The sequence below is a fragment of the Microchirus variegatus genome, assembly GCF_963457635.1.
Source record: "Microchirus variegatus genome assembly, chromosome: 14".
NCBI lineage: Eukaryota > Metazoa > Chordata > Actinopteri > Pleuronectiformes > Soleidae > Microchirus > Microchirus variegatus.
Window position 1 is genome coordinate 21,435,101 of NC_139815.1, and position 19,801 is coordinate 21,454,901.

Consider the following 19,801-nt stretch of genomic DNA (forward strand, 5'->3'; position numbering starts at 1 on the left):
TAAAGGTGCCATATGTAAGAATGTGGCCAATTCAAATTCAAAATACCGAGGTCTTTTAGGTTTCGTTTTCTGACATAAAGGCAACCCATTGTTGCTCCTGCAGCTGAGACTCTACTGACTGCAATGATTGGTAGACGGCGGTAGGTGGCGCCACATGCCAAAACATAAACATGATGCAGTCTGCAAAATATTTTTTTTTAATGCAAATATTTTGTCTGTACTGTTGTTGTTGGTGAGTTCAGTTTGTTATATGAACATTATTCCTGAGTCTCTGTGACATATTAGGAGGATTTTATGGCCAGTTGCTTTAGATTTATTACATAAAGCACCTTTAAATCTACATATTGTAGATTTCAAAAAAAGGTTTCCAACGATGTTTTCTGTCATTGTGGGTAGGAGTTTTCACACTGATCAGTTTGGTTTTATTTAGTTATTGTTAGTTATACATCATTATGACTCTTGCATTTGTGAAATGTCTTTATCGTTAGTACCTTGATCTCCCGACTCCACTGTTTTTGAGTCAGAAACTGGACTTCTTCAGTGACCTTTGGGCTACAGTTGTGTTTGTTTACAGTTACTGATCATCATTTTATCGATTGTCTTTAGACGTTTTCCGTTAGATTTAGTCTTCATATAATCTGGCTGTTTAGTTTGTTGCTCGTTTACACAGTGAACAGTAGACGTGAGTTGTTTCACTCGCATCTGTGTGCAAGAGGGAACGAGAGGGAGGTGAGAACGCGAGAGCGATTTCTCACTAACATAAATATATGGAGGACAAAAACAGTTTTTGAACCATTTCCATGATTTCTTTTTTTTTTTTCTTCTCCTTCATCCTATTTATTACCTTTGTTGCTTGGTTGCCGCAGAAGTTGTGGAGAGGCGGGTTGGTAACGGCAACAGACTCAGAATTAGCACCTGATTAGAGAAAGCGTCCACAAGTCATTTTTACGGCTTTGTAACATTTAAAACTCAAACAAAGGGCGCAGTGAAGTGAGCACAGCACAGCATTACTCTGATGCTTTGGATACTTTGTGGAGTTTCGTGGACAGCTCGGGGATTAAAAGGGCTCAGGGAAAATGAGAAAGGATGAACAAAACAAATAAATAAATACAAATGAGTCTGGAGAAAGATGAGGCTGAGGGGGAATGAATGGAGAGAGAGAGAAAAACAATCTAATCGAAAGATGTAATCTTGCAATTGTTGCCCTCTCTCATGGACGCCGCCCAGCAGCAGCCGGGCCTCACATGACAGTGACCTCATGAAGAGCTAAATGGAACACTGCAGCGGTGCGGGATTAAACCCCACACCCTCCCCATCAAAAAAGAAACCCCCAGTCCGCTCGACATCTCCTCCACCTCAACGCATTCACACGGTTTCATTGAGCGATAAACAGGATTAGTTACTACGGCGCTGAGGTCGTCGGACGTAATCGCCGCGTCATGTTCGGACATTTTAGTTCCGTAGCTTCACGCCTCGTCACGCGTGGTTTTAGGATGGGGCGTCTTTAGTCCAGGACTCCATGGGTTCAGCCTGCAGCAAAGGTTGGTAACCCTCCCCACACACACACACACACCATCTGCCCCACCCTGAACTCTCTCTGTCTTTATCTCTGTGTATATAAATGTTTTAAGTCAGCTATGAGTTAGAATTTTGATCCAAACTTGTCTTCATGGGGACGTTTTGACCTTGTCGTGGCTGGTCTTTGCAAATTTAAAGGGCCTTTTGAGGGATGAGACTTGGTTTTATGCCAAGGGATTTAGGGTTGGATATAGATTTAGGTTTAGTTTACTGTTAGGCTATAGGCCAGAGGAATACATGTTTTTCTACGTGTGCTGTACAAGTAAAGCCCAATTTATACTCCTGCGTAAGTGCTCTGCGTAGGTTACGCAGAGTCCTCTGCGTCGACGCAGAACCTGTTGTAGAGTCTCTGCGTCGTCTCCGGCTGCACGGAATATTTTTTAAGTGTCCGTCACTCCGTCAAGGGACAACGGAGACGGCAAGAGCTGCGATTGGTCCTCAGGACAGGCCGAGCGAAGCTGCTCTGTGCCGGGTCACAGTGAGCACCGAGCGTCCACAGAGGGCGGAGTTGATCCCCGCCGACTTCTGCGCTGCCGAACTATAAATACGTCATATCTTAACACACACAGCACATGTTTAGACTCTAACTGGCCAATTTCTCGCCTCAAATTATCTTAAAACTGCGTTCCGGGACACAGAAAAGTGACAAACGGCCACTGTTTCAACAACAACAGTCTTTCTCCCTCGGACGCCATTGCTCACTGTAGCCAAATGCACAACAACCTTGCGCAGCGACCCCTACTGATCGGGCGGGAAATTGCAGCGCCTATCCGTCACCACGACGCAGAAGTATAAAGGCTCGAGTGGTCTACGTGGTGACGCAGACGGATAACGCATTACGCAGTCGGAGAAGTATAATGTGGCCTTAAGTGTGTGTGTGTTTGTGTGCCTCAGAAATCTGCTGTTTTATCATGTTTTTGTGTGTGTGTGTGTGTGTCATGATTTGACCTTTGACATTCAATACATTCCTTCTCTGTGATCTGATGTTCAGTCAAGGATCCACAGCTCCTTTTCAGACCACTTTTCAGTTTAGTCTTTCCATCCATCCCATCGTATTCTTGCGACCGCTTCCCACAAACACCTCCAGGGAAAACGTTCAGCTCATGCTCACACTTCTCTATAAACGTGGCTGCCAGCACAGACACAAGGAAAACAGAATTCAGCCAATAAATTAAAGGGCTCACCCAATAAAATGTTCAGTCGTTTAAGCGCGCACAATATGATTAGGAAATGTTTGCTGCTTTATTTCGCTGTTAGAATCAGGAACAGGAAGTTTGTGTTGCTGTGTTAACTGCTCACACCCTCATAACAAAGAGTATAGAGGAAATCAGACACACAGGCATTGTTTCTCCAACATCATCGAGTTTAAATATGGTTTTCTGTGATATTGACAGTGTTTGAAATCCTTAGATTGTTCGTCCAGGGAGAGGTATCCCTCCTCTGTGGCTCTTCCTGAGGTTTCTCCCATTTTTTTCCCTGTACAAGGAACTCGATGTGAGGGTCTAAGGACAGAGGGTGTCCCTTTGCCGCACAGACTGTGAAGCCCTTCGAGACAAATTGTGTTTGTGACGCTGGGCGATATAAACAACAGTTACTTGACTTGACTTAAATACACACTTTTTTTTCTCTGTAGACTTTGGTGCAGGAGAGTGGGCCGTTTTCAAACTTCCGTTTCCTGTCAGGAAAGATACGACACAGAAAGATATGCTGGAACTATGAACTGTGGTTTTAAATGCACAGCAGAGACCCAGTGATGGGCACCACTCTGGAATATGGAGTGTGTGACCTCTGACCTTAGTGTCCTGAGCTTGAGCTGAGCTTGACAAGTCATCAATGCATGTTAACATTACAAGGTGAACACAATTTAATAGACAGGATTGCATCGATCAATCGTATTTGAAATGCAACCTTATTTTGGTTGCAAAGTTAAAACGGCAGTGCATAAGTTTTAAAGGCTTAGTAAAATGTAGGTTATAAATAAAGATATGCATTTAATTTTCATTATTGTATATATATATATATATATATATATATATATATATATATATATATATATAGTATGCTGTATACTTTACCGCTCCCTCATTCAGGTCTGATGGTGTTGCTTGTCAGAACTCAGCCGACATATGGACTACATATGTGACTGGTGAAGGAGAACATTAAATTACAATGACAACCATTTGTGTATGTAGCTCGACATCCTGGTTATGTGACCTACATATATGTGTGTGTAGCTGAAAGCTGTTGACGTACACAGTCCAGGGCAGTGCATGGAGACATGTCACCATGTTCAATACAGTGGTCTTACAAGGTGATGCATTGGTAGTAGCATGTGTTACGTTATAAGGAGACAATAATATAGACACATTGGCAAGTTAAAGAACATTAAACCCTGTAAATGATTCAACTTTCCCATCAAAATGTGTTTCTGAAGGTGCAGAGAGCCACAAATGTACAGTTTATGCCAAAGCTAACACCTATAATGAATGTCAACACTCGCAACTTTCTGTTGGCAATTTTAATATGTTTCACTTGCACATAAAAGTAGCTTAAGTGCAAGGGGATGATAAATAAATATCAGAGTCTGTTTCATTTCACAGGGAAAGTATTTTCTGAACCAATATGTCATTTGTCAGACGTGTGTGTTTTTAGTGTTGGTGGCACCTTTGGTGTAAATGAGAGAATGAGGTTAATGGTAACTATTTTTGGGTCTTGAATGTGTTGAGGTCATGGTTTTTCCCAAAACTTTGGTGGACTGCATGGAAAAAACTCACCAGTATTTCCTCATAACCCCAATAATAATCTGTCAGATGTCTCCGTCACCGTCCACTCTTCCTCATGAGAGTTTTTGTCCCAAATAGAGGACACTCGTGAGTGACGTGAGTGTTGGGGATTTGGTCAAAAACAAACATTCTGAAAAACTATTGAGAACTCATTAAGTTTGTGTGCGAATGCAATTTTTCTGAGCGGAAACACTGCGACTGCGAGGCCGTCGCTGTGAGCGTGAGCACGGCGTTTTCACTGGAAACATTACAAAAGCTGATTGGGAAATCAATAAGTCCTGTTTTCACACTGACAGACCATTTTCTGAAATGGAGATAAGGAGAAAGAAAAAAAAAAAAAAAAAACCTCATACCAGTCCAGCTAATCCACAATTTTTCTCCATTAATTCACAACTCGTCATGTGTTTTTCCAATTTAGATAAAAAAAAATGTTCACATCTGCCCCGCAGACAATAATACATAACCTTTGGAGCTGAGCCAAAAAACAACAACAATACTACAAAACATGTTTAACCCCCTAATGCAACACAATGTGTTCATGTGTCTTTGCACTAAATGAGGGGGGGAAACACACACACACACACACACACACACACACACACACACACATGCACTGCAGATTGAGAGGATGTCTGTGGAAGATATGCTATATTTTTCCGCTGCATACAGCAGTAATCCTGTGTAAGAATGATTGACAGATGGGAGTATTAGACCACCTGCTGTCAGAGTGTGATAATCTGGCAGCGAGGACACACACACACACACACACACACACACACACACACACACACACACACACACACACACACACACACACACACACACACACACACATACAGACGGGACACACTCTTAACTTCACTTTAACTACTTTCACACTGATCTATTCCCAGTTTACTGCAGGATGTACAGTTTTCTGTGAGCTGCCCCCAAATGAGCTGATCCCTGTAAGAGCACTGATAAATAAGTCACCGTTGGATGAATGAATGACTGAATGAATGAATAAATAAATAAATAAATGAGAGGTGCTGGATGTCTTTTAAAAGTGACCCCAGCTATAATTGGAGACATATTTACATATAATGTAATGTTTCTAAAATCTGTGGATCTCTATATTATAGAGATCCACAGATTTTAGAGAAATCCACGTCCATTTGACATTGTATGACCTCATGTGCCACACACACACACACACACACACACACACGCACACACACGCTGACATCCATACTGTATTTGCAGCAGTGAATACAGGAAGGAGCCCATCTTCACCATTGTGTTAGGAAGTAAAAAAGGAAAAAAGTGATCAGTGTGATCTCTCTCATATATTCATTATATACTGTATATACTTTCTATACTTGTCACTTTTTAATGACTGGTAACAAAATTAGATTCCACCACATGACGTGCAGCAGCGATGTATGTGAGCAGTGTTTACTGATGAACACGGTTCAGCAGTGACGGAAAATGACCTGCTATCATGAATCTCTGTGTGTTTGAGAGAGAGAGAGAGAGAGAGAGAGAGAGAGAGAGAGGGAGAGCACAGTAATAACCAAATATATTAAACCTGTGATGGATGGATAGATGGATGATACGATGGATGGATGGATGATAGACCAATGGATTGGTGAATATGATGGATGGATGTGATGATAGATGGATAGATGATAGATTAATGGATGGATGATAGATCAATGGATGGATGGATGTGATGATAGATGGATGATGATAGATCAATGGTGGATGGATGAATACGGCAGATGGATGTGATAGATGATACGATGGATGATGATGGATGGATGCGATGTTAGATGGATATAATAGATGGATGGATGATAGATCGGTGGATATGATGGATGGATAAATACAGCAGATGGATGATACGATGGATGGATGGATGATAGACCAATGGATGGGTGAATATGATGGATGGATGTGATGATAGATGGATAGATGATAGATTAATGGATGGATGATACTATGGATGGATGGATGATAGATCAATGGATGGATGGATGGATGTGATGATAGATGGATGATGATAGATCAATGGTGGATTGATGAATACGGCAGATGGATGTGATAGATGATACGATGGATGATGATGGATCAATGGATGGGTGGATATGATGGATCGATGGATGGATGCGATGTTAGATGGATATAATAGATGGATGGATGATAGATCAGTGGATGGGTGGATATGATGGATGGATAAATACAGTAGATGGATGATACGATGGAAGTATGATGCGATCGTCGATGGATTGATGATAGATCAATGGATGGATGGAGGAATGAATCTGAGAAATGGATGCTAGATGGATCTCTAAGACTTACGCCTCCACAAACCTGTGGAGTCGCCCCCTGATGGCCATTCAGGAGAATACAGATTGAAGACACGTCTGCCTTGAACTTCTGGGACAGAGCGAGAGCGCGTGTCGACGAACATGCAGCGAGTCATCAAGTATCTACACGTATACTGTAATACAACATACAGTACCACAGGCAGGTGTGTGAATGAAGAGTATGTGATGTATGGAGCTGAGTTGCCTAGCAACACAAGGGAGTTGTTGCTCCAAGAAGCTACCCACCAGTTTGACGTTAGCTTTGTCCCCTGCTCCCTGCTGACTGATATCATGTCATCCATGGTGCATGGGAAGGTTATAAAAACAGAAGGAAATATAAGAAATGAAAACACTGATCTGATTCATTTTCACAAACAATGATGATTCATTTATCAGATCTTAAAATCACTGACAAAAACGAATCACGCCCCATGATAAACCTAGATCTACTACATAGTATTTTATTTGTTCATGATGATACCGTCTCATGATCAGGTTTCATACAAAAAGGCACCAATTACCATTTCTCATTTAATTCAAAAACCTCCTCTGGCAAATAATGGCAATGAATCAGTGATTCTTTCTTTAGAAACAGGGAGAAGAGCATTTGAGAGTAAACTTTTTTCAAGGTCACCCTGCAAAATTTGCATATAAGGACACTTTAGAAAGTCACACATGATATTGAATAAATGTTACAAAATTAAACAGCAAAACGGTGAACGCATTTACATTTAAACTGCTCCAGGACTGTTTGAAGAGCTACAGTAAAATACTGTTGTCTGGACAGTGACTGTTTCCACTACCCAGTCCCGGCACGGCAAAACTTTTTTTTTTGCTTTTCCAGTAATGATAGTACCTGGTACCTGGTACTTTTTTAGTAGCTGCTCTGTCGAGGTTCCAAGCAAGCTGAGCCGATACTAAATGTGACGACGTCAGACTGCCATCCACTGATTGGTCAGAGAGCGTCGTCACAACGAAACAGTAAAATTATGAACTGTAGATCAGTTAAAAATCCTGAAAATGTGCCTTAATCTCCAACATTTCTAAAATCCCAACATTTAACAGGAGGAGTCTGACGTATTTAGCGACAGCACTGCTGATTCCAGCATCACAACCCCTGCCACTGTATATCAATTCAGTGACCGTGTCAGACGGAGTCTGCGCTCCGGTAATGGAGGAAGTACAGAACTAAATCTTTTTGATTAACTGATTCTAATGATCAAGTGCACTGAAAAACACTGCTGTGCAAGTCTGACACTTAGCATAGCTGTGCTATCATGACTCCGCACATGTTAAGGTGGTATAGTAATGTAGAAGTGCCATATATACCATGCATAAATACGCACATTCAGTATCTACATCCAGAACAATTTAGATTTTAAATAACCTGTAATATTTACACAAGGTCAATATCTGTTGGTTGTGTTGCCAGTAACAGTTTTAGCTCCTCAGATCTGGTAAATCACATTTCTATTTTAAAATGCTGTAACAACATAACAGCAACAGATATGAACATTAACAAGGAATATCTTATATATTTATTTCTTTAGCCAATAAAGCAAAGCTTTATTTTAAGATTCATTGAGCTGCATCATTGGCTTTCTTCAGATGTAGGTTATTATAAACTCAATGTAATGGACATGAGTGAAGCTTTAAAGTGAGGTCATTTCAGCTGTAATATTTTAGTCTTTTATGTTAGTCTTTAAACACCTCTAGTGTTTTTCCAGCTCAGTGTTAATGAAGTAAAAATGAAAACTTACACTCACTGGCCACTTTATTAGGTACAGCGGTGTGGAAGAGCAGAATCTGATGTACTTCATTTGATTTGTGCCTCTGCCTAATCTGGTTTTAACAAGTGGTGATTTAAGCTCTACGTAAAACATAGAGATAGTTGTGCATGAAAATCCCTGTAGATCAGTTCCTGAAATACTCAGACCAGCCCATCTGGTAACAACAACCATGTTCAAAGTCACTAAAATCACCTTTTCTGATGCTGAGTTTGTCGTCCTCACCCTGAACGCTTTGAGTTGCTAATTGTGTGGTTAGTTGTTGAGATATTTGCGATAAAAAACAAGGAATATCTTATATATTTATTTCTTTAGCCAATAAAGCAAAGCTTCTTCTTTTTTTCCTAATCATACTGTCGTCAAGAGCACCTTCACTATATCTAGGCAACTGTGTGTGTGCTGCTATTTCTGCACCCAGTGAAAAAGACTGTAATTACAAATTTGATTGCATTCGGTTTTTATTTCCTGTATTTTATGTAAAGGAGAGAGATGGGACGATCTTTGATATCAGCCTGTGAATGTACGACATGGGGAGAAGATTGTGTTTACATCCTGTGTGATTTGTGAAAGTCTGTAGTTTTATGACTTGGGTTAAGAGGAGTAAGTAGAGGACTCTTTGTTGTCAACAGATTTTGTTGCTGAGAACTATTTATTACACGTCTGAAACTCTAACCAACATCCACACCGTGCCGTGCCAAGGCGAGTCTTGTCATGCCGAGACCTTGTAGTGGAAAAGCGGCATAAGGAGGGACGACTGGATTGCAGATTTTTTTTTTTTCCTCACAAGCCGATCTGTGCCGGTTTGGTTGAATGTTGGGACGTCGGGTCCCCATTTGCTTGAGGAGCGCGCAGAGTCCCTCCAAACGCCCCTGCTACTGTTCCACCTCTGTGCTGGGACATTGGGGGGCGGGGCCGATGAGCTCACGTGAGTGTCAGCGGCGGTGGGGGTCGCGCTGGCTTTAACCAGTGAGGCGGGAGGCGGCGAGAGGTGTGAGCGGGGATCACGTGCACCGCGCGCGCGGCAGCTCCTCTCCGCGGAGTCGCTGTCCGCGGTGCTGAAAGGGAAAGTCTGGGGACGGAGATAAGAAAAGGAGAAAGAACATTTCCTGGGATGTTTACGAACCGCCAAACTGCGCCCTTGTAAAAGCGAAGGAGTAAAAAATGAAGTCCATCATCAATGCCTTAAAGAAGGAAGGTAAGAATAAATCTTTTTATTTTATTTATTTTGAAACTAAAGGCGCTTTTTGTTTCAAACGCGTAAAACCTTCACCTGAACTTCAGCTGGGCGCGGAGTGACGTCCAGGTAGAAAAGTGAGACTAAACCCATATTTAAAAAAAAAAAAAAAAAAAAAAAGTGCTGAGCAGCAGCTGATTCCTCCTCTTCTTTACTGTGATCTGTGGTTTGTCTGTGAGGATGAAGGGAGATCGATGCGTAATGTAGGTTAAACAATAATTGTGTCGGAAAATGTCCAGAGAAAAGAAGGCATCGCAGTTTTTTGAAATGTGACTCCAGACCTTCGGACCCGACGCCGCCTCCTCGACACTCCGTGTCCGCTCTGCACCGTGAAAACCGCGTCGCTTTGCTTCGCCCGCTGTCGTTTTCTCAATGAAGCCGGAGAGTCGCTTCAGTGCAGCGGGCTGTGCGGCGCACAGACGCGGGAAGGCTGCCAAACAATCTGCGCGCTCCGCGAGGTGACAGGCACTTCTGATGCTGCTGCTGCTATTATTAACATAGAACTAACGTCCTCGTACAGAAACACTAATTGGTGCCAGTGTTAGATTCATTGAGCTGCATCATTGGCTTTCATCAGATGTAGGTTATTATAAACTCAATGTAATGGACATGAGTGAAGCTTTAAAGTGAGGTCATTTCAGCTGTAATATTTTAGTCTTTTATGTTAGTCTTTAAACACCTCTAGTGTTTTTCCAGCTCAGTGTTAATGAAGTAAAAATGAAAACTTACACTCACTGGCCACTTTATTAGGTACAGCGGTGTGGAAGAGCAGAATCTGATGTACTTCATTTGATTTGTGCCTCTGCCTAATCTGGTTTTAACAAGTGGTGATTTAAGCTCTACGTAAAACATAGAGATAGTTGTGCATGAAAATCCCTGTAGATCAGTTCCTGAAATACTCAGACCAGGACCATCTGGTAACAACAACCATGTTCAAAGTCACTAAAATCACCTTTTCTGATGCTGAGTTTGTCGTCCTCACCCTGAACGCTTTGAGTTGCTAATTGTGTGGTTAGTTGTTGAGATATTTGTGATAAAAAGCAGTTGAATATAGGTTAATAAAACAGCTGTCAATTTGAATCCACAATTCTATTTTATTTTTCCACAAAAAAGAACTCTCTGCGGCACTAAAGTGACATTTAATGGAAATGATGAATCATCGCAACGTTGCATCCCTGCTGACTGTGCTGTGTCACAGAACAGTAATTTACACATTTGACAACTCAATAGCAGAAGAGATGTATTGTGTAGTGGGATTTTGTTTATATATATATATATATATATATATATTCTTTGAGCTTCAGGACACCAGCTCATCACAAGACCAACATACAGTGACAAGCAACCATTTACACTCACTTTCACACATATTATCAATGAACCTAACCCCGGTCTGCATGTCATGGACTGTGGGCGGAGGCTGGAGCATCCAAACCCTCTCACACACACACACACACACACACACACACACACACACACACACACACACACACACACACACACACACACACACACACACACACACACACACACACACACACACAGACGTGAGGAGAACTCACACACAGAATTCCTCACAGATGCCTCAGTCCAACCGAGTGTCAGTGACATCACCCATAAGAATATAAACGACTGTTTCCGAGCCTCAATGTTCTCGATTACGCCGATGCATGTTGACGTATATATTGCAAGTGTAAATTCACAGGCAACTATTGGAAAATACCACCTATCAAAAACACACGGTGTCCGTTCATATCATTTATTTTAAATAATTTACAAATTCGACATCATGAAGAAGACCTGAAACTAATAACTGACTCGTCAGTTAAAGGGGAAGCAGCAAGCGGGCTTTCCCATAGACTAACATGACTGACTCTTCAGTTAATCATCTTTGTAATAACTAACTGGAATTAAACCCTTCTTCACCACAACAGCTCTAAAGAGCCAATGTGACTGTGCTGCTTGCAGTAAATGAATACAAATGATATTTAAAAGATGAAACTGGAACAAAAATGCTGAAAATAGAAAGTGACTTTGAAAAGCGCACACACGTGCCCATGTCAAGATAAAGTGTTCTCCAGGCTTCAAGGACACAATTTCGACCACGTTTGGGTACAACAATACTGGAACAGAGAACTAAGCTTTTCTTTCAGATTTGCGAGAAAAGTCTAAGTGATCAACCTCGTGTTATCTTAGTATCATGGTCTCCTTTTTATTTTGAATAGTGCATGTTTTTCATCAGCTAAGAACATGGGAAACAGCCGTAGCTCATAGTTACAGTAAAGATGGACCTCGAGTTGAATCGGTTAAAGCTGCAGTCTGTCACTTTTAAAGGGACAATGTGTAGTATTTATGGGTTTATATGACCCAAAATCCACTTTTTTATACATATGATGTGCTCCTGCATTGTCTAGTCGCTGTATAATAGTTTTTGTTTCATTTTCGTAGTGTTTCAAAAAGTCATGTAAAATAACATGGTCGCGGGCCGCGGTCGCATAGCCACTGTTAGCAGCGAGACGCCATGTTTCTACCGGAGCCTGTAAGGACAAACGCGAGAGAACAAATCAAGCGTCTCTTTACTTGTAGCGGAAGTCCCGCCTCCTCTCTCTCCGCTTCGTCTGCTACGGCCGCGGTAGCCCGCCCTCTCCCTCGCCTCACGAACCTCATCTGCTGACACGGAGTAAGACAACGAGGACGACATTTGACCAGCTGAGGATACCGTAGCGCTCAGGGAAGGGAGGGGGTGAGCAGAGGAGCAGGTCTTTGTTGTAAATTTCAGCCTCTCCTCTAGATGGCACTATAAACTACTTATTTCCCCTTTAAATGCAAACAAACGTCTGTTACAATCAAACCGTTGTCAGATGAGTTCACACAATGCTGATTAAGCCCATTAGCTCCACACGCCTCTCTCTGTGTTTCTCGGTATAGTCGTATTATGTACTGTAGATCTCGTTTTCATGTCGCACACAGGGAGGGATTTGTTTTATGTCAACGCGGACGGAAGCAGCAGCCATTGAAACAGTTTGATGGGGATTCATTCTTCTTTCCTCAGTCCTGCTCCCTCAACTATGCGATAGTGTTGCCTCTCTGAGTTGTGAGCGGGGATCAGAGCTGGACGTGTGGAGCTCATGGTCTTGATCAGCATTGTGTAAACTTGTTTGACAATGCTTTGAATATAGCATACGTTTCTTAAATTATGGTCCAATTTAGAGTCAAATGGCGCTTTTCCACTACATGGTCCTGCCACGCCTCGGCACGGCGCGACTCTACACAGTTTCATCGGTTTTCTGTTACTGTAGTACCTCCTCAACGTGGGCAGAGTCGTCATAGCATGGCTGCGTGAAACTGGCATGACTTTGTTTTACATGCGACACACACAAAAGTAGTGACTGGTGACTTGTAAAGCAGTTGTTACTTCACTCCCACTGGGTTTTTGGTGGCTCTGTGTGTCTGTCTGTTTGTTTGTGCTTTCACACTTGCACTTGCCAATATGACCAACAGAGGCCGCCAGAAGCTTGTTGCGTGAATGGGGTTTGAAGTCTGCCATCTCTGATGACCTTGTTTTCAGCTTCAGTAAAAAAGATCAGTTACTAGTTATTAGTTACTTCCTGAATACGGCTGAATGGGTTGCGATCGCAGGCCTTTAGCAGTATTGTTCCGTTTGATTCTTGCGTTGTACGTCTTGCTCGTGACACGTCCAGTGACGACACTCTCTGACCAATCAGTGGCCGGCAGTCTGACGATGTCACGCATAGTATCGATTCAGCTCCTAATGGATAGCTATCGCTAAGCAAAACCATGCTGTGTTCCTAAACACAGTGACATGGAATGAGTTTTCCTGTAACTGCTCAGTCTATGAGCTTCAGTGTACTCTGGCTTCTAAGGGCTGTAATTATATGGATTCATATAGATTATATAGATTGAGAACAGCGTTCTGTAGCCTTCTCGACCTTTATTTTTCCTAAAGAATTCTCCCAGATGACATTTCTTTGTGACGTGTCACCAATAGTCATGTAGTTCACAAGTATAGGAGGCAAACTCTCACCGGAAAGAGGAGGAGGGGACGGTGATGGAACGATGTGCCACGACATTTGCCGCACAGCAAACCACAGTTCTAGAGCACACATCACACGTTTTATATATATTCTCCAATGTGTTTTTTGAAGTGTGTCGGGCAGCAGGCCTTCACAGCTGGGGAAACACTTTTCATAATAAGAAAATGGTTAAAACACTATCAACTTCTGGACGTCTGTATTAACAAACAAAATTTTGGTTCAAAGCTGATGCCGTATAAAAAATGTAACTGGGAAACAGATTGGTCGTGTGGGAAAGTCAATTTTTAGGAGATGGGGTTGAGGTTTTTTCTGCTGTTACATCAGATGCTTGGACTGTTTCAACAACGCATCCTCATTTTTACTTTAGTCAGTATGTGAGTTTGTGTTTATCTGCTGGAAACATCACACCACAGACACGCACTCGGAGAGTATGTGCTACCTCATTAGATGTTTGCACCTCTTCTCCTTATCAACACTTCGGCTGCAGAAAGAGAGAAAGTCTGAGATATGAGTCTGAGGAAAGAAGTGATAATGACTCAGTAAACCCCTCCCCTTCCCCGTCAGATGTCCAGGCTTCAGGACTCTGCAGCACAGCACAGCGTAAAGTGTGACGGCGCTAACCTGCTTCCACTGGGTTAATCAGCTGATTATCAGGAGACGCTTATTGGAATGGCCGCAGGCCGTCTTCAACCGCTGCTCCCTCTGCTCTGGTGTAATTGCAACACAAGAGCCGGCGACTGGCAGTTGTGAGCTTGTCATCTCACAGTGTAATGGAGAAAAATATCCGAAGGGAAATCAAGGCCAACCTCTATTACTGGTTCAGATCGACATAGTCACTCACAGCGAGTGAACGAGAGCGTACAGGAACCAACTCCAGTCATGTTAACGATGGTCACAGAGGAAGAGCGGTCTTGTTAGGAGCAGTAGTCCTCGTGGAGACCAAAACCTGGTCCTAATGAGGCAGGACTTAATTAGGCATTAGGCTTTAACTGGTTATGGTTCAGGTTTAGGCTTGTCCAGATGAATGGAAGTCAAAGAACCTTGGTGCTTTCTGGTGAATCCGCCCGTGTTCACACCAGTTTAAGAGGAACCAAAGTGGGAGGACGTTCATCCGCGTTTACTCAGGCGAAAGTAAACACAACACTGTCAAAAATCTCAATGCTTCCTCTACTTTTCACTCGTCTTCACAGCCCAGAATATGACACACGCCCACTGGTGATGTCACGGTTCGCAGGGAAGAACCAGGTATTTATTGGTTCCCTCGAGAGCCACTTTTCCCATTCCGAACCGGTCATTTTTTTTGGGGGGGGGGGGTTCTGGTGTGGATGCCCCAAGAGAGAGACACTTTGGATTGTGTGATGGATTGATCAAAGAACATGTGTTTAAAACTGTGTATCACCTTAACTTACTTAACCTCAGGGTTAGACTCTGTTGTTCACATGTCTGCTAATGAGCTACTGCACTGTTTTTTTTTGTTTTTTTTTACAAAGGATTTACCTGTGAAAACTGCCGTGAATAACATGATATACCTTTGTGCTCAGCTAAATGCCAGGACTTTCCCCCCCTGTGTGAAGCTGACAGACATTGAAACAGTGATAAAAAGATAATGTCATTGTCTCTTTAGAAATGATGAAGGGCTCACTCACATGAATCGCATCTGAGACGCGCGTCTCGCATGGCTCCTGCTCAATTTTTATGCTTCACTTGGATGCAAATTCTCAAATTTTTTTCACATCTATTACTAACTTTGGAGCATGGGTACAGTTTTACTTGCGTTGGAATCAGATGGTACAGATGTTCAACATACATTTGCTTTGTTTTGATTGAAATCTGGCCTCTGGTGAGAGACTCTGAGGGTGCAGCTGCACATACCCATGCTTTCAGTGGAAAGGTTGCCGTTCCACCATTGGCAACAACTGCCTGTGGTCGATGGCCAAATTTGTGTTTTTGTGACATGACACTGAACTTTTATCTTTGACCTCTCGAATGAATCATCTTAAGTACAAGTGAAAATACAGTATTTCAAATTTAAAGACGTTAAATATTCACAAGGCCAAAAAATGGGTCTTGTACGGTCGATGGTTGATGAGATTATGCACTGTCCTTTAATGAGTGTACCAGTGTGTAATCATACCCAGCATGAGGCCTGACTGAGGCAGCATGTTTTCAGATTCTGTCCATATGTCCAAATAGACTTTGGTGGTCAAAGGTCAAGAACTCGTCCTCATTGATCAAGAGGGAATCCAGTGAATCCCTTAAAACTAAAGTTTGACTGCAAATTGATTTTCGGTGGTTAAAGGACAAGGTCACTGTGACGTCGTAGTTTTTTTTGTGCCCGTAGTAAACTTTATTGCATCTTTAAACTTTGACCACCAAAATCTAAAATGTGATTTCCTAAAGATCAAGGTCACTGTGGCCTTATAAAATCCCCCCGAAAAAAATAAAGCAGAGAAAAAAACCAAAACGTGTGGACTAAATCTACATTTATCAGTAGATACAGAGAAGCACTGGGGTTTTTTTTTGAAGTGTGGTCCTGTGGTGTGGGGAGTGAGTGGTTTTACAAAGCGACGTTAGCTTCAGTTTCTTGTCATAAAATGCTGTCTGACGACGAGTTAAGAGACGAGGGCTGTTGTAGGTTTTATGAGTGTGGTCTTTCGTCATGTGGCTGGAATCAGAAAAGAAGCTCAGAGAAGCCACACAACAAGAAAGAGCATCTTAAACAGCCACACTTCACGAATCCTGAATTATTCCTTTACCACCTGATTCTCCAAGGTGAGATACTCTTCCTGTTGCTGTAAAAACGCCCAGCAGAAACAAACAAACACACTTTTGTGCATTTTGTGAAACTACTGAAAACTACAGCTCTAGGACAAGTTCGATCAAATACCGTTTGTGCAAAATCACCCAAAACTGGACCTTCAATCCAAGATGGCGGCCTTCCTGTTGGGTTTAGAGCATAGGTCATCGTGACCTTTTTGATCGTCCCAACCTATTGTGTACCCAGTTACATTAACGTACGCTGAACCTAACACCAGATGACCAAAAACAAGTTGTTGTTTTTTTCACTTTTAGCCCCTCCTACTCCTACCAACCAAGAAATACCTGGTTCTTTCCTGCGAACCATGACATCACCAGTGGGCGTGTCATATTCAGGGTCATGAAGACAAGCGGAAAGTAGAGGAAATATTGAGGGCAGGGTTGTGTTTACTTCCGCCTGAGTAACATAGCAGATTAACATTCTCCCACTTTGGTTGCTCTTAAACCGGTGTGAACACTGGCTGGTTTCGCCAGAAAGGTTCACCAAGGTTCTGAGGCGCCAGAACTAGAACCAGAACCGTGCCTGTCTGAAAAGCACCGTTTGTGAGTTTTCCAGCATGGAATTTCGGAAAAAGAATAATAATAATAATAATAAACATAGCAGTTTCTAATAACATTACGTCTCTCTCTCTCTTATTCTTTTGCAGTGCCTTTCCGCGAGGCTCCAGCGTACTCCAAGCGCCGCCGAGGTCAGTCGTCTGGCAACAGCGGTGGAAACAGCCAGTCTCCCTCGGGGTTGTCGGCGCCGCGTGTGCTCCTGCGCTCCAACAGTGACAACAACTTAAACGTTAGCCAGTATCAGCAGCAGCAGCAGCAGCAGCAGCAGCTCGGTTCTCCCACCAACTGGGCCCCGCACCAACCCGCCCAGGCTTACCCGCACAGGGTCTCCCAGCAGGGTCACTCGCAGCCTGGCTCCTCAGCGTTACACCGCAGCCTGTCCCCTCAGCTGCTCCAGCAGATGCCCAGCGGGAGCCCCAATGGCACCGTGGTGGTCCGGACCATGGGGAGGGGGGCACGCAGCCGCTCGCCCTCCCTCAGCCGGCTGGGGGAGGAGGCACGGCGTGCTCTTCCCTCACAACGGCATCCCAGGTGAGCGTGTGTGTGTGTGTGTGTCAGTTCCAGCTCAAAGGTCACACACGAGCTGGTATATACTTTAGAGCTGCAACTAATGATTATTTTCTTAATCGAGTAATCTGTCAATTATTTTGTTCGATTAATCATTTGGTCCATAAAATGTCAGAAAATGTTAGAAAAACGCTGATCAGTGTTTGTCAAACCTGGAAATGACGATGTTCTTTTTGTCCACAAACCAAAATAAGAATTTCTTTGTTATGTGGAGCAAAGAAACAAAAAAAATATAAAAGAAGGTGAATTAGAAATCTTGTTTTAATCATGAAAAAAAGCTTCAACCGGTTATCAAAATAGATTAATAATAGATTGATTGTTGCAGCTCTAATGTACTTTAAAGACTCAGTCACCTTCACTGTTACATCACATAGTGACTGTCTGTCCTTTCAGTGACACATCCGTCTCCTCACTGACCCGTTTGTCCTTTCTGTGTCCTGCTATATATATATACACACACACACACACACACACATGCAGGTTCATGCAGCTATCCTTTTAAGGACATGCATTGACATCCAGCCTAAAGAAAGTGTTATCCCTAACCTTAAGCATAACCAGTTAATGCCTTAACCCTAACCTTAAACTATAACCACAAATAAATCAAATCTTAGCACAGCTCCTCAAAAATGAGTTTCTGCCTCATTGGGACCATGTTTTGGTCCTCACAAGGTCAGTGTTTATACCAGAAAGTGTCCTAAAGAAGTACACACACACACACACATGTTCGCAATAACCCTGTTAACCTGATTATCTATGTAACCTGGTTACAGTGTCCTCTTTAGAATTCACCGATCGTTCCACCACAGTAATGAGGACGCTGCTGCTTCGGAGGAGATGAGTGTCCTGAGCTGTGTGTGATGGTTAAGGCGGCGTTTACTAGTAAAAGTCCAGCAGTTCTTTTTAAGTATTTAGAAAAAAAACGTAATTACGAGAGCTTGTTTTATTGCAGAAGCGCAAAGTGAATCCGTTTCATGTTTACTGTTTACTGAATGTTAATAGAACTAAGAATCTTGACTAAACTTGAGTAAAAGTACAAGTATCGGTTGACTTGTGGAAGTTGAAGTCACTTTTTTAAAAATAATATTAAGTAAAAGTCTAAAAGTCTATGACATGTATTGTACTTAAGCATCAAACGTAATTTTCTGATATAAAATTTACTTTTTAAAGTTTTTGGTATGTTTTAGGAGGGTTAGGGTTGAGCCATGGTGGCTCAGTGGTAGGTCGAATTGTCTTTCAACTGGAAGGTTGTGAGTGGAATTCCTGGCTCTGCTAGTTTACGTGTCCTTGAGCAAGACACTTAACCCCGTGTTGCAGCATGTGAATGGGTATGAAAGTTCTATATAAATACAGACATAACTAACTTTTCTTCTGATGATTTTATTTGGTAGTAACGGGTAACAAAGATAATTAGGGGAAATGCAGGGTAAGTGAACGTGCATGTTGCCCGAAATACAAATAAAATAAAGCACAGACGCTTGGTTTAAGTGGACGAGCCGTGTTTCCAGAGCAGAATTGATCTGTTTTCAAACACAGATGGATTGATGTGGATGTTTTTCCTTAAAGCTCCGTGTACTTTTGGTGTAAACAAGGTTCTAGATTTTTAGCACCTCGGTGTCTCAGTGCAAAGAGCTGTCAATGTACAAGAGGAATCTATCTTTATAAGCAGCGTTAAGTGAGAAACAAAAAAAAAAAAAAAGTGTTGACGTGGTCTGGCTGAATTTCATCACTGGAGTTGTGGGTTTGATCCCCCATCACTGCGTCTTTTATTTACCGAACATACAGTTTTTGCGGTACATCCGTAGCCCACCAATACCCGATGGTGTGATGGTGTGTGTGTGTGACGAACTCTTCTGGGAAACTTGCCATCTAAAAAGATTGTGGCTTCCTACAGTCGCTATGGCAACCATCGCTATGGTTGCCTACAGACACTTTGAGAATGCGTGAGTTTAAAATATGTGTACTTGTATGTACGAAGCGTGTCGTTTAAGACAGAGAGAGGGAGAGGGAGTGTGTGTGTTTGCGTCTGAAACCATGTGACTGGTGAAGGATTAAACGGTAACCAGCGTAGAGC

General features: G+C 42.5%; 1 protein-coding gene across 1 annotated transcript in view; it reads left to right on the forward strand.

The window, feature by feature from the left end:
* Positions 1 to 19,801, forward strand: part of LOC310936599 (SH3 and multiple ankyrin repeat domains protein 2-like) — a gene marked incomplete at its 3' end in the record, with an annotated part of 136,329 nt that overhangs the window by 46,585 nt on the left and 69,943 nt on the right. Inside the window, exon 10 of the mRNA XM_083900677.1 lies at positions 17,250 to 17,691. Within this exon, the coding sequence (XP_083756803.1) occupies positions 17,250 to 17,691 (442 nt within the window). The remainder of the gene's footprint in view (positions 1 to 17,249; positions 17,692 to 19,801) is intronic.